The 15843-nt window shown below is 47.2% G+C and overlaps 1 protein-coding gene across 2 annotated transcripts; it reads left to right on the plus strand.

The window, feature by feature from the left end:
* The first annotated feature begins 9690 nt into the window (after positions 1-9690).
* Sting1 (stimulator of interferon response cGAMP interactor 1) lies at positions 9691-15291 on the plus strand. 2 transcript variants are annotated; one of them, XM_090331098.1, is made up of 6 exons: positions 9691-9926; positions 10030-10213; positions 10439-10547; positions 11788-12026; positions 13164-13350; positions 14823-15291. In XM_090331098.1, the coding sequence occupies exons 1-6, from the start codon at positions 9700-9702 to the stop codon at positions 15014-15016; spliced, it is 1140 nt and encodes a 379-aa protein (XP_090187224.1). In that variant the 5' UTR covers positions 9691-9699; the 3' UTR covers positions 15017-15291. The 2 variants fall into 2 exon arrangements, with proteins under 2 accessions (XP_090187224.1, XP_090187223.1); XM_090331097.1 differs by having other exon boundaries at positions 9700-9926; positions 10156-10213.
* Positions 15292-15843: the final 552 nt, after the last annotated feature.

Genomic DNA, 15843 nt, shown 5'->3' on the forward strand with positions numbered 1-15843 from the left:
TGCCTAGCCCTGCTATTGTCCTCTTTTCAGAGGGTGAACCAAACTCTGTGTGTGTGTGTGTGTATTTATGTGTGTATTTACCTGGTCTCAGAGGGGCTATGGAAGATTATTATCCATTTTTTAAAATTTTATTTTTGCTGGGTACTGGTGGCTCATGCCTGTAATCCTGACTACCCAGGATTCTGATTGAGGACTGAAGTGTACAACTAGCCAGAGCAGGAAAGTCCTTGCGATTTTTTTTTTTTTTTTGACAGTCCTGGGCTTGAGCTCAGGGCCTGAGCACTGTCCTTGGATTTTCTCAAGGCTAGAGCTCTACCACTTGAGCCTCAGCACCACTTCCGGCTTTTTTTCTATGTATGTGGTACCAAGGAATCAAACCCAGGTCTTCATGCATGCTAGGCAAGCACTTTAACCACTAGGCCAAACTCTCGGCCCCAGTCCTTGTGATTTTTATCTCCAATTAAGTACCAGAAAACCTGGAAGTATACAGTTCAAGTGGTAGAGTATGGCCCAGGCCCTGAGTTCAAGCCCCACAACCAACAATGATATTTAAATATAAACACATAATGTTCAAATATACATATATTTGTTGTATATAATATTTATAACAAATATATTTTATAAAATATGTTTTATGTTGTATGTGTATTTTTATGTTATATATTATTATGTTTACAAATAAAAATACATATACTAATAAAACATATTTTAGGGCTGGGAATGTGGCTTAGTGGTAGAGTGCTTACCTAGCATACATGAAGCTCTGGGTTCAATTCCTCAGTACTACATAAACAGAAAAAGCTGGAAGTGGTGCTTTGGCTCAAGTGTTAAGAGTGCTAACTTGGGACCGGGACTTTGGCCTACTGGTAGAGTGCTTGCCTAGCATGCACGAAGACCCAGGTTCGATTCTTCAGTCCCATATACATAGAAAAAAGCCAGAAGTGGTGCTGTGGCTCAAGTGGTAGAACTCTGACTTTGAGAAATCCCAAGGACAATGCTTATGCCCTGAGCTGAAGCCCAGGACTGGCAAAAAAAAAAAAAAAAAAAAATAGGAAATGGGGCCAGGAGTTTGGCCTAGTGGTAGAGTGCTTACCTAGCATGCACGAAGACCCAGGTTTGATTCCTTGGTACCACATATGTAGCAAAAAGCCAGAAGTGGTGCTGTGGCTCAAGTGGTAGAACTCTGACTTTGAGAAATCCCAAGGACAATGCTTATGCCCTGAGCTGAAGCCCAGGACTGGCAAAAAAAAAAAAAAAAAAAAAAAATAGGAAATGGGGCCAGGAGTTTGGCCTAGTGGTAGAGTGCTTACCTAGCATGCACGAAGACCCAGGTTTGATTCCTCGGTACCACATATGTAGCAAAAAGCCAGAAGTGGTGCTGTGGCTCAAGTGGTAGAGCTCTAGCCTTGAGAAAATCCAGGGACAGTAGTCAGGCTCTCAGCCCAAGCCCAGGACTGGCAAAAAAAAAAAAAAAGAGTGCTAACTTTGAGCAAAAGAAGTTCAGGTACAGTGCCCAGGCCCTGAGTTCAAGCACCAGGACTGACCAAAAAAAAAAAAAAAAAGTAAAATAAGCTGGGTGTGGTGGCTCACACTTGTAATCCTGGCTACTTAGGAGGCTGCGATCTGAGGATTCAGGTTCAAAGCCAGCCTGGGCACTAAAATCCATGAGACTCTTATCTCCTATTAATTACCAGAAAACTGGAAGTGGCACTGTGGCTCAGGGGTAGGGCAGTAGTCTTGAGCTGAAGAGCTCAGGGACAGCGCCCAGCCCACAACTGGCAAAAAAAAAAGAAAGTCCAATCACTTTACAAGCTAGTTAGAATTATTTCCATCTACTTTTTAAATTTTTCACAAAGGTGATATACAGAGGGGTTACAATTATGAGTACATGTCTTCCTTTCTTTTTTCTTTCCACACGTTGTAAAGTTCATTTTCAGTTGTTTGATTTTGTCGATTATTGGCTTGAACTCAGGGCCTGGGCACTATCACTGAGTTTCTTTGAGCTCAAATAGTGTCTAATGAGTATCACTGCTACATTTGTTCATCTTTTTGTCCCTCCATTTTTGTGCCCCCCCCATTCTCCTCCTTCCCTTTCAAAGACAGATAAATGAACACACAACACAAAAAGAAAAGAAAACCACAAAGCAAAAGATCTCTTTCTTGTTCCCTCAGATTTTCAGGAAACTTGATCTATAGTAATATTTCTTCAAGGTGAAGTCACAGCTAGGAGGTAATGGATCCTGCAGTCTATTCCCTTTGTCCTGGCACTCTATGAGTCGAGATGGGTATGGGCAGATGAGGGAGAGCTGAGAATACCCTAGACAAAATAAACCCCTGGGTCCACATCCGCCTGAATCAGACCAGGGTGCTGTCAAGGATGAAGCCCAAATTTCCGATCTGGATGCTTGGGACGTGCGTACAGAAGGTCAGAGACGCGAGCCGGAGCTCGCTGCCAGCTCGAGGCCCAGTCCCAGGCAGTGACCATCCCTCAGGGAGGGAGCAGAGCGGCCCCCGACGGGGTCTGGGCCACCCGGCCTCGCGCAAGCCCGGAGGACGGGGAGAGCGCAGCGCCATCTAGTGGAAGTCTTGCGGTAGCACCCGAGCCTAATGAGGTCACCGCCGGAAGGCACGCTGGGAAAGGGAGTCGTCCCGGCGGGTCCACTAGGGGCGGGGGAGTGCGGGAGTGAGGGACTTGCCCGAGACAGTGTGTACCTGGCCTGGGTCTACTCGGTATGCGCCCCAATGCAGTACCTCCCGACCTAGAGTTCTGAATGTTTGGCATCACCAAGAACCCTACAGTACAGTACCTTCCCTTCCTTTCTCTCCCTTCACCCTGACCTGTCCTTCAGAGTCCATATCCTAGTTCTCTCGCCAGCACACTCCTCTGACTTGAACCACGTTCTGGCTCCTTGTACCCTTTCATCTCAAGGGTTCTGGAGGGCCTGTGGCTACTTTCCACCTCCCGTTAGATTCCTTTTTTCCTTTGTAACCGTCTTTTCCCTAATTCCTTTCAATATCTGTTTCAGTGACAAGGCCACACTAGCCACATTCAATCTGTTTTTCTACCTTGAAACTGGAGGAGGGATCTCTAAAGATTCTGTTGTTCCCAGGAATAAAATCTTGGGCAGGGGTGCAGGTGTGTGTGTATGTGTTAGAATTCAGGGTTGAACACTGTCCCTGAGTTTTTTTTGTTTTTGTTTTTGTTTTTTTTTTTTTTTTTTTGCTCCTAAGGCTATCCCTCTACCATTTGAGCCACAGCTCCACTTAGGCTTTTTGGTGGTTAATTGGTGATAACACTCTTACAGAGTTTCCTGCCTGGGCTGGCATCTAACCATGATCCTCAGCTCTCTCCTAGGATTCCAGGCTTGACTGGCTTTCAGTGGTCATCTTTTTGTAAATATAATAAAGTTCTTCATCTGACCTACAAGCCTTTACCATGGGTCCCTGTAGCCCCTAGATTACCTTAGATGTTCAATCAGTACCAAAATCCCTGGTGCAGCTTGTTAAATGTATGGATTCCAAGTCCCCAGCCAAGACCAACCTTATCAGATCCTCTAGGAGTACACTATTTTTTTTTTCCGTTGTTGTTTTGTTGTTTTTGTTTTTCCCTGTTGTGAGGCTTGAACTCTGGGCCTGGGCATTGTCCCTGAGCTCCTCAGCTCAATGCTACTGCTCTACCACTTGAGCCACAGAGTCACTTTTGGTTTTCTGGTGGGTAATTGGAGATACGAGCCTCACAGACTCTGTCTGGGCTGGCTTTGAACTTTTATCCTCAGATCTAAGCCTCCTGAGTAGCTAGGATTATAGGCATGAGCCACTGGTGCCTGGTGAACACACTGTTTTTTGCAGGGCCTCCATGGTAGAGACCCTTTTTCTGGAAGCTCCTCAAGAATTCAGTGTTTCTAGGCCTGTCTCAGTGGTACATACGTTGAAAACCAGATATGAGGGAGGCAGATGTAGAAAGATCATAGCCTGAGTACATAACGAAAGTGTGAGACTCTATCTGCAAATAACTAAAGCGCGAAGGGCTAGGGGGCATGGCTTAAGTGGTAGAATTGTAAACCTTAACCCCAGTACAGAAAAGAAAAAGAAAATTCTCCATATACAGATTCTCTCTCTTTTTTTTTTTTTTTTTGCCAGTCCTGGGCTTGAGCTCAGGGCCTGAGTGCTGTCCTTGGACTTTCTCAAGGCTAGAGCTCTACCACTTGAGCCTCAGCATCACTTCCAGCTTTTTTCTATGTATGTGGTATCGAGGAGTTGAACCCGGGTCTTCATGCATGCTAGGCAAGCATTCTACCACTAGGCCAAACTTCTGGCCCCATACAGATTCTCTTTTTCTAAAAAAGGACTCCTTTCTCTGTTTCCTTCACAATGAATTTAAAGGTCATTCTTGCCCAAAGATGATGGCTCATGCCTGTAATCCTAGCTACTCAGAAGGTTGAGATGTGAGGATCAAGGTTCAAAATCATCTAGGTGAGAAAGTTCAAACGAAACTGGAAGTGGAGCTGTGATTCAAGTAATAGGTCATTAGCCTTGAGCAAAAATGCTCATAGAGGGGCTGGGAATGTGGCTTAGTGGTAGACTGTTTGCCTAACATGCATGAGGTCCTGGGTTTGATTCCTCAGTACCACATAAACAGAAAAAGCCAGAAGTGGTGTTGTGGCTCAAGTGGTTGAGTGCTAGCCTTGAGCAAAAGAATCTCATGGACAGGGCTTAGCCCCTGGGTTCAAGCCTCTGGCACAAAAAAAAAAAAAAAAAAAAAAAGGAAAAGAAAGCCAGGCACGGTGGCTCATGCCTGTAATCCTAGCTACTCAGGAGGCTGAGATCTGAGGATCAGGTTCAAAGCCAGCCTGGGCACAAATGGACCTGACACTCTAATCTCTAGTTAACCTCTAGAAAACAGGTAGTGGGATTTGGCTCAGGGGAAGGGTGGTATCCTTGAGCTGAAGAGCTAAGGGACAGCGCCCAGACTGAGTTCAAGCCCCATGACCCACAAAAAAAGACAAAGAAAAGAAAAGAAAGAAAGAAATTTAAAAGGCCATTCTCTTACTCTCATGATTCCTTCCCACGAAAATGCAATCCTTGTTGAATATTGAATGAGTGGAAATCTCCTCTCCTTCTCCTCGATCCCTGCCCTCCCCTCCTCAAAGAAGATGATTTCTTCTCACCAGAGAGGGAAGGACAGTCCTCTCCCAAACCCTTAAGCTGGGCCACGTCTGAATTTTGGGATGGGAAAAAAACTTGAGGAAACGTCATTCCATTTCCCTCCTTACTTCTCTCAATCCCTCTCCTTCCCCTTCTCTTACTGGGGCTTGAACTCAAACTTTTGCTTGGCTTTTTTCTCTCCAAGGTATGCTCTATCATTTAACCCCAACTTTATTTTCTGCCTTTGCTGGGTGAACTCTTGTCTGAAAGGGGCCCTGCTTACGCACTTTGAAGCCAATCTACTAGTCTCTAATCACAGTTCCCAGATATAGGAACAGATGTAAATCATTTCAGTCTTTTCCCCTAAGAGTTGCAGTTTGAAGCCAGAGGGGGTGGGGTGGAGTGGAGCAGAGGAATCTCTGAGACTCAAGTGGCAGAGTGGAAAAAGCCTAAAAAGCCATCCATACTTCCCTGTCTCAGCCCATCTCTTCTCAGGCCTGTGGAAGGCCAGGTGAGTCGTGCTAGTGACACCTGGTGGCTAATTAGACGAATTCAAAGACAACTAATCTAGTTCAAAGGTGTTGAGCCTAGTCCTATCCTTGCTACCACGTACACAGCAAAAGCCTTGGAAGTGGTGCTGTGGCTCAAATGGTAGAGCCCTAGCCTTGAGAAAGCTCAAGGAAAATGTCCTGAGATCAAGCCCCAAGACGGGCAAAAAAAAGTAGAGGTGTGGCTCAAGTGATAGAGTGCCAGCCTTGAGTGACAAAGCCAAGCATGAGTTCCTCAGTTCAAGCCTCAGTGGCAACACACACACACACACACACACACACACACACACACACACACGCACAGGCACTGGGGTTTGGTGGGGAAGAAAGTAGTTTTTCATATCCTGTGCAGAGCCAGTGTTCCCTGAATGAGTACATGGCAATTTATTTCTTTTCCAGAAACACAGATGACAAGTTTCAGAGAAGACTTGTGGGATCCGTAACTGAGTTTTAAATAGAAACAAGAGACTGCCCAGAACCACACTTCTGCGATGTATGGAAGAAGAAACTACCAGAACATTGGTCTGAAAGTAGTAGAGTAGAAGCTTAGCAGCTTACAATGGGTGCTTCACTTCCTTTTACGGCCTTTGGCTTCCTTTGGTCCAGAAACCAGAATGGAAAAGCTGTGAATTCCCTGCCTGTCAGTACAACTGGTCTGACTGACAAAAGAATACAAGTAGCAGGCATGATTCTTCACAGGTCTGGGCCACAACCCACATTGTTGCCTTACTCTCCAGATCCCTACTTTTATCACTGACCCCATGAGAGATAAAACTGTGTCCCCAATGATCTGTTCTGAAACCCTAACCTCTAGTTAGAGCTTCATAGTTTACTAATAACCCAGTACAACAAATGGTCAAACTGAAAGAGTTTAATTCTGGCTCTCAATTCTGGTTCAAGGTCAAAGGCCTCCTATAGTGATGGTATTTCTCTCTCTCTCCCTCTCCCTCCCTCCTTCCCTCCCTCCCCCCCCTTCTCCCCCCTCTATCTCGCTGCTGGTTCAGGGCTTGGACTGTACTTGGACCCTTTTTGTTCAAGGCTAGCGATCTGCCACTTGAGCCACAGCACCACTTCCAGCTTTCTGTATATGTGGTATCAAAGAATCAAACCCAGGGTTTGGTGCATGCTAGGCAGGCACTCTACCACTAGGCCATACTCCCAGCTCCTCTCTCCTTCTTATAAAGCCACCAGGATTTAGTCATGGGTAGCTTTATCCTGATAACTTTATCTAATCCTAATTATTTCCCATCTCTGAATTCCATGGCTGCATTGTTTCTACCCTCTAAATATCTTGAAAATGAGGATTATACTCTATACTCTAAAATGACTTCTGGAGAGAATGAATCACAGCAACTTATAAAAATGACTACAGCTGGTGCTGGTGGCTCACGCTTATAATCCTAGCTACTCAGGAGGCTGAGATCTGAGGATCATGGTTCAAAGCCAGCCTGGGCATGAAAGTCCATGAGACTCTCACCTCCAATTATCCACCAGAAAACCAAAAGTAGTGCTGTGGCTCAAGTAGTAGAGTGATAACCTTGAGCTGAAGAGCACAGAAACAGCAGCTGGGCCCAGAGTTTGAGCCTCATGACTGACAAACAAAGAAACAAACAGAAAACAAAACACACTATAGCTGGGCATCTATTTTCAGGAGGCTGAGATCTGAGGATCAGAGTTGAAGCCAGCCTGCAGGAAAGTCACAAAGACTTTTATCTCCAATTAACCACCAAAAAGCCAGAAGCTGGGCTGTGGTTCAAATGGTTGAGTCTCATTAGTGTGCAAAAAATTGCTCAGGGACAGTGCCTAGGCTCTGAGTTCAAACCCCAGGACTGGGTCCCTGTCAAAAAAGAGAGAGGAGAGAGGAGGGGAGGAAAGAGAGGGAGAGAAAGAGAGAAAAAGAGAGAAGGAGAAGGGGGCGGGGGGCTATGACTATAGCTGGCTGCTGGTGGCTCAGGCCCTATCCTCATATCTCAGGAGATTGAGATATGAGGATAGAGATTTGAAACCAGCCCATTCAGGAAAAATAAAAAAGAAAGAAAAAATAAGAAAAATCACCCATAGGCCAGGAGTTTTGCCTGGTGGTAGAGTGCTTACCTAGCATGCATGAAGACGATGGTTCAATTCCCTGGTACCACATATATAGTAAAAGCCAGAAGTGGTGCTGTGGCTCAAGTGGCAGAGCTCTGGCCCTGAGAAAGCCCAAGGACAGTGCTCAGGCCCTAAGTCCAAGCCCAGGACTTGCAAAAAAAAAAAAAAAAAAAAAATCACCCAAATTCCTATTGCCTAGAGTCATGGTTGATTGTATTTGTCTTCTTTCTTTCCATCCCTTTATGTGAGCCAATTATAGGGAAGAGAGACAGTAGGGGATTCCCCCTGGTTTTAGGAAATGATTTTGAAAAACCAGAATTTCCAGGAGTCCAAATTACTTATGGGAACCCGTGAGTGGGCTTTTCTTCCTTGTCTGCTTGCAGTGTGGAGAAGGGGCCAGACAAGCACGTGGACAGAAATGAACTACTGCTACTCTCCAGGGACTGCTAGGGTCAGCACTCCAGGATTGCTTGACAGCAGACAGACACACCCTATGAATGTGGAATTGTTCCATGAGGTTTTATGAAATCAAGCACAGAGCTGGGCTTTAGAGCAACCCGCCAGACTTCAAGACTTCACGTTCTCACTTGCTAGGAAAAGTTATTTCATCTGAGGTGGGTCACCAGAAGCCCAGAGGCCCCACCTCTAAAACAGGGCTAGAATCCTAGCTTCCTAATGCAGGGCCTATGAGGACTAAGTGAAGTCATATATTGCAGCACATGACATAGAGTCTGCATCAATGGAAATTCTCCACTGCTTTTCTGAGCAGTGTGTCTGAGAAGTCACAGGCATGACCCCTCCTGTGCAGAGCCAAAACACTACTACTAGTGGTTGATGATAGAGAAAATCAAGGGGGCTTGAAGGGAAGCTGGGGTGTCAGGTTGTAGCTGCAGCTGAGTGACTTTCTGAGCATTTTTAGTTTTGGGACAGCCAAGGGCAATAGAATGGAGGTTGTTTTGTTCAATACTCCCCTCCCCCCTTGATCTTCAGATCTTAGCCTCCTGAGTAGCTAGGATTACAGGTGTGAGCCACTGCGCCCGGCTTTCTCTGAGCTTCTTTTACTCAAGGCTGGCATCTATCACTTGAGCCACATCTCTGCTTTAGGCTTTTTTAATAGTTTATTGGGGATAAGAGTCTCTAGGACCTTCCTTCCCAGGCTGTTTTCAGGCCATGATCTTCAGATTTCAGCCTCCTGAGTAGCTAGGATTGCAGATATGAACTGCCATCTCCAGGCTTAAAATGGAGTTTTCTCAAGCCTTATTCCTTTTCTAAGAGCCTGGCCTGGCTTAAGGGCTTAGTGGGAGTTCCCTCCCTCCCTCCCTCCCCAAGGCACAGGAAATACCCTTCTCCACAGAGGCCCTAACCCAGTCCTCTGGCAGGGTGCCAGAGCTGGGGAGGAAGCTTCAGTCATTTTTACAGTTTCATTTGTAGAGATCCGTTGCTGGTAGTGGTTGGCCCAGGCTTTTGCCATCATCTGTGATCTTCTAGGAACAAAGTGCATCAGGAGGCAGAAGGTAGGGTTGGGAGCCCTGGGGAGTGGGAACAGAGCATGCTGAGGACATGAGGACAGGGGCACCTTGGTTCCTCAAGGATTCATAGTTGAGCTGGGCAGCATGGATGACACTTCCGGGTCTGGATCTGGGCTAGTTAGCGCTTTTATTTATTTATTTATTTATTTATTTGACCATGCCTGTGATCTCACTGGAGCCTTATGCTTTTGACAACAAACCTCTTTGGGTTAGATGCTATGGCATGATGTGTGTCCTCGTTTGTTCCTTAGAGGGACCTCTGAGAACAGCCTGTGGAAATGGCTGAGCATCAGGGAACGGGAAGCTAAAGGAGATGCCCAGCTTGAGCCTTACTCCAGGGAATAGGAAGGTGCCAGGAGCATGGTCAGAGATTTGTTTGGTGCCTACAGATGCCGCATTCCAGCCTTCATTCATCCATCCCACCACCCAGGGGTCAGCGGGCTCAGCAGGCAGCTTTTGTGCTGCTAATGGCCTGCCTGGTGATTCTTTGGGAGCTGGGGGAGCCCCCAGTCCACACGCTCCGGTGCCTGGTACTCTACTTAGCTACCCAACAGTTTGAACTGCTGTTAAAAAGGATCTGCTGTCTGGTCGAAGAGGTGTGGCACATTCACTCCAGGTAATTCACTGCAGTCTCTATGGTAGCTGGGCACCCAACAAGTATCCTTGATTCCTCCCTGAACTTCCCTGGCTCCAGGCTGAGGCTGAGCTGTCCTCTTCAGGTACCAGGGAAGCTACTGGAAAGCTGTAAGGGCCTGTTTGGGATGCCCCATTCGCCAGGGGGCCCTGCTACTGCTCTCCTGTTATTTCTACCCATCCCTCCGAAACATCACTGGCCTGTCCCACAGCTGGGTGCTTGCCATTCTGGTCCTCTCACAGGCTCTGAGCATCCTCCTGGGCCTCCAGGTATGATACACAGAGAAAGCTCTGGGCAAGTGGAAGGGGTGGCTAGTAGGACCTGTCTGGGCTCAGTACTGGGCTTTAGACAGGTTTCATGGTTAGAGTCCTGGGAGTGGAGCCTATAATGTCCTAGAGAAGAAGGCAGCAGCAGGCTGTGAAAAGTTCCTGAAAGAGGAGGGCTTTGGGTATGTCTTTCACAGAAGCTCTCCAACCCTATTTTTCTGTCCACAGAGCCTGACTCCAGCTGAGGTCTCAGCAGTCTGTGAAAAAATGAACCTTAATGTGGCCCAAGGGCTGGCATGGTCTTATTACATAGGGTACCTGAGGCTAATCCTGCCAGGTGGGCTACTCTCTGTCTCCATTTCTAGAGAATTAGAATGCATGGCCTTCTGTGTTTCTAGAATGTGCTGTGCTTTTCTTTTCTTTTTTTGTCAGTCATGGGTCTTGAACTCTGGGCCTGGGCACTGTCCCTGAGCTCTTCAGTGCAAGGTTACTGCCCTACCTCTGGAGCCACAGCCCTGTTTCCCATTTTCTAGTGATTAATTGGAGATGAGAGTCTCACGTTCTTTAGTACCGGGCTGCCTTTGAACCACAGTCCTCAGATCTCAGCCTCCTGAGTACCAGGATTACAGGCATGAGCTACCACGCCTGGAATTGATCCAGTCCCGGGGCTTGAACTCAGGGCCTGAGCACTGTCCTTGGGTTTTCTGAAGGCCAGAGCTCTACCACTTGAGCCACAGCACCACTTCTGACTTTTTCTATGTGTGTGGTATTGAGGAATTGAACCTGGGTCTTCATGAATGCTAGGCAAGCACTCTACCACTAGGCCAAACTCCGGGCCTTCACAATATTTTTGTCCACCAAATTAGTGGCTTCCCAAAGCAGTCTTCTCAGCGTGAAGGATATTGCTACAATGCATGTATGGAGCCAAAAGCCATTTGGTGACTTGCCCAAGGTCATCCATGAAGGTTTTCAATATTTACTCCATGCTCTGTGCCCACTATCTGTGCCTAACTAATAATCATCATCTATTTTAGATAAGGAAAGTGTGACTTGGAGAGATGACTTCTCCATTTTACATGGCTCAGTAAGAGAAGGCAGTATTTGAACCTAGGTCTATCCAGAGTCTGGACCCCAGATCACGTGGAGCTCATGTGTCTCAGTCCTTTGATTTGCAAGCCAAGCCTGTCACTCAGTGTATTACATACCTCTTTGACCCCAGGGCTTCTGCTAGGAAGCACTCTGGAGCTGGAGGCTGGCTGTCTGTGCTCCATAATGCTGAGAATGTCTCCTGTAGGGCTCTGCCAGCCTCTCAGACCCTGTTGACTATGATGAAAACGGATGGGGTTGACACAGAAATCTAGAAATGGCAGGGAGAAGAAGATACAACAGGGTGGTGGGAGTAGGAGGGTTGAGAAGGACCCTAGAGATTCTTCCCCTCCAGCCTCTAGTATAATGAGAGTAGGATAGACCCCTCATTCTCTTGTACCTCTACACTGAGGGAGCCAGTGCTTAGGTCTCAGTCCTGGATCCCAATCCAGGAGGGTCATGAAGATGACTTCTTACCTTCCCTATCCTAGGTCTCCAAGCTCGGATCCAAACTTACAATCAGCTCCATAACAACCTACTACTGGGTGCAGGAAGCAGAAGGTTGTACATCCTCATCCCATTGGACTGTGGGATACATGATGACCTGAGTGTGGCTGACCCCAACATTCGCTTCTTGAATACGCTGCCCCAGCACTCCGTCAACCGTGCTGGCATCAAGGGGAGGATTTACTCCAACAGTGTCTATGAGCTTCTGGAAAAAGGGCAGCCAGTGAGTGTGCAGGGTCATGTGGGTTGCGTGGGGTGGGATCAAGGTCCTCTAGAACCAATCTGTGAGCCTATTTCTCCAGCTGGTCCTAGGCCAGGGTAAGATTCAATTCTGAATGATAATGGTAAGAAGCCTTTATTAAGTACTACTACTAAGTACTAGTAAGTGCTACTCTGGGTGCATCATATGACCACCAGTTTTCTTCCCCACTATCCTGACATTCTGATCCTATAAAGGAGGAAACTGAAGCTCAGAGATACAGAGAAGCGCAAAGAAAGTGGACAATTTAAGCTTGAGTTTGCCAAGATCTGGATCATCTAGCTTTTCTATAATGAAGTCTGTGAAAAAATTGTCTAAGGCGGAGGGTGGGGAGGGATGGGAGCATTGCCTAGTGTAGAGTGCTTGCCTAGCATGCACAAAGCCCTAGGTTCAATTCCATGGTACCACATACAGAGAACAAGCTGGAAGTGGTGCTGTGGCTCAAGTGGCAGAGTGCTAGCCTTGAGCAAAAAATGTCCAAGGACAGTGCCCAGGCCCTGAGTCAAGCCCTAGGACTGGCAAAACAAAACAGAACAGAACAAACAAACAATCTGAGGGGCAGGAAGTGTGACTTAGTTGTGGAGCTCTTGTCTAACATGCACAAAGCCCTGGGTTTGATTCCTCGGTACCACACACACAGACAAAAGCCAAAAGTGGTACCGTGGCTCAAGTGGTAGATTGCTGGCCTTGAGAAAGCTCAAGGACAGTGCCCAGGGCCTGAGTTCAAGCCCCAGGACTGGCAAAAAACAAAACAAAACAAAAAAACCCACCTCTGAAAGAATTCAAATCCATGGAGATGTGGGAAAACCAGAGCAGAGCTGAACCCCAGAGACTCCTCAGAACTGATTTCAGCAACACCAGTTGACAGTACAGTGCAATGACTGAGAAGGCTCTGGAAAGAATGTTTTATACCAGCCTGGCCCTGGGTTTAGGAGAGAACATGTCAGCGGCAAAGGCAGACAGACAGCAGAGACACCCCCCCTCCCATTAGCCCCAGGAACGCTTCTAAGGGAGGGAAAAGAAAGGGAAGCCTCGGCTCAAGGCATTGGGGACCAGAGACTATGTTCTGACTTAGTCTGGTCTTTCTGTCACCAACTCTAGGCAGGCACTTGTGTCCTAGAGTACGCCACACCCTTGCAGACTCTGTTTGCCATGTCACAAGATGGTAGAGCTGGCTTTAGCCAGGAGGAGCGGCTCGAGCAGGCCAAACTCTTCTGCCGGACCCTTGAAGACATCTTAGCTGGTGTTCCTGAGTTTCAGAACATCTACCGTCTCGTTGTCTACCAGGGTAAGAGCTCTACAGGGTGGCCCATGGGGTTTCACAGAGGGTCAAGGTATGTGGCAGCATCATCTCCTGAGTCTTCCTAACTCCTCAGAGAAACCAAACCATGCCCTTTCTTCCCAAGAGAATTTCTCCTTCTACCTAAGATGGTAGTCTTTGTCTATAGCCTTGGAGAGGAGTATGAGTGGGGTTCTAGGAGTCTTTCACTTCATCTATGGACTGTGCAAGAAGCAGAAGGATCTGGAGCCTTGGCCCTGTCACTCCCTGGCTATGTGACCAGCACGTTTTCATTCCTTCCTAAAAGGGAGAGGATGGGCCACCATTATCTCTAAAACTACTTCTAAGCCAGGCTACACAATGGCACTATGTAATCCTCGCTACTCAGAAAGGTCGAGATGGGGAGGATTGTAGTTTAAGGTCAGCTCAGGAAATACATTAGCAAGAACCGATCTTGAGCAACAGCTGGGTACCGTCGCCCGTGCCTGTTATCCCAGTGGTACCCAAGAATCAAGATTTGAGACTGGTCCCAGCAAAAATGTAAGACTCTAGGGCCCGGGAGTTTGGCCTAGTGGTTAAAGTGCTTGCCTAGCATGCACAAAGACTCAGGTTCGATTCCTCAGTACCACATACATAGCAAAAAGCCAGAAGTGGTGCTGTGGCTCAAGTGGTAGAGCCCTAGCCTTGAGAAAATCCAGGGACAGTGCTCAGGCCCTGAGCCCAAGCCCAGGATTGGCAAAAAAAAAAAAAAAAGTAAGACTCTAACCAAAAGCAAAGAAAGGCTGTCGTATGATTCAAGTGGTAAAGCACCTGTTCTAGTTTTAACTTGAACTCTGGGCTGGGCATTGTCCCTGAGCTCTTCAGCTCAAGGTTACCACCCTATCCCTTGAGCCACAGTACCAGTTCCAGTTTTCTGGTGGATAATTGGAGATAAGAGTCTTACGGAGTTGGGCCAGGAGTTTGGCCTAGTGGTAGAGTGCTTACCTAGCATGCACGAAGACCCAGGTTCAATTCTTCCGTACCACACACATAGAAAAAGCCGGAAGTGGTGCTGAAGCTCAAGTGGTAGAGCGCTATCCTTGAGAAAGGCCAAGGACGATGCTCAGTTCCTGAGTTCAAGCCCTAGGACTGGCCAAGAAAAAAAAAAAGACTCACAGACATTTTAGTGTCTGGGTTGGCTTTGAACCTTGATCCTCAGATCTCAGTCTCCTGACTAGCTAGGATTATAGGTGTGAGCCGCTGCGCCCAACTAGTTTTAAGTTTAAACTTCAATACTAGCCCCCCCCTCCCAAATAAAAATCAGACAAAATAATAAACCTGCTTCTAGCGTTAGGATTCTATGAGACTCTAGTTCCAGAGGTTGAGGGGTAGGTGAGGGGATGGGGATAGGAAGGACATATCAGTGATTCCTCTGGGCATTTTCTATCGCAGGGTGTGAAATTCCTATCATTTCCTAACTCCCTGCGTGTGCCCTGTTTCAGAACCTGCAGAAGGAAGCAGCTTCTCACTGTCTCAGGAGGTTCTCCAGCACCTGCGGCAGGAAGAGAGAGAAGAGATTTCTGTGAGCAACTTCCAGACCTCAGCAGTGCCTGATGACTCGGTGCTATCTCAAGAACCCAGGCTCCTCATCAGTGACATGGAACAGCCCCTCCCACTACGCACAGATCTCATCTGAGGCCCAGGGTCATCTCTCCTGAGCCTCCATGATTCCCAAGACTGTGAACTGGGTTCTTCTTCCTCCTTCCTCCTTCCTCCTTCCTCTTCCTCCTCCTCCTTCTCCTCCTCCTGTCTTGGGGATTGACTCAGGGCCTGGGCACTGTCTTTGGACACTTTTAGCTCAAGGCTAATGCTCTGTCGCTTGAGCCACAGCACCACTTCTGACTTTTTCTGTATATGTGGTACCAAATAATCAAACCCGGATCTTTGTGCATGCTAGGCGAGCACTCTACCACTAGGCTACACTCTCGGCCCTGGGTGCTTCTTTATTTTTTTTACCAGTCCTGGGCTTGAGCTCAGGGCCTGAGCAATGTCCTTGGACTTTCTCAAGGCTAGAGCTCTACCACTTGAGCCTCAGCACCATTTCCGGCTTCTTTCTATGTATGTGGTACCAAGGAATCGAACCCGGGTCTTCATGCATGCTAGGCAGGCACTTTAACCACTAGGCCAAACTCCCGGCCCCTTCTGGGTGCTTCTTTTAGTTGCTGGATTCCCAGAAATTATTTCTTCCCACTTCACAGAGAAAGACCCTGAACTTGACATTTCTAGAGAAGTCCTATGTTCTTGGGCAAGTCAATTCTTTGTGAGCCTCAGTCTCCTCTCAGATGAGCGATTATAATTGCTGCTCAGGTCACCTTCATAGGAATGTTGTAAAGACTCTGTAAACGTGTAGGTTTTTTTTTTTTTTTTTTTGCCAGTTCTGAGCCTTAAACTCTGGGCCTGAGCACTGTCTTTGGGCTTTTCTCAAGGCTAGAGCTCTACCACTGGAGCCACAGCACCATTTCC

Source organism: Megascapheus bottae, chromosome 4 (genome assembly GCF_031878675.1).
Source record: "Megascapheus bottae isolate mThoBot1 chromosome 4, mThoBot2.hap1, whole genome shotgun sequence".
NCBI classification, from domain to species: Eukaryota; Metazoa; Chordata; class Mammalia; order Rodentia; family Geomyidae; genus Megascapheus; species Megascapheus bottae.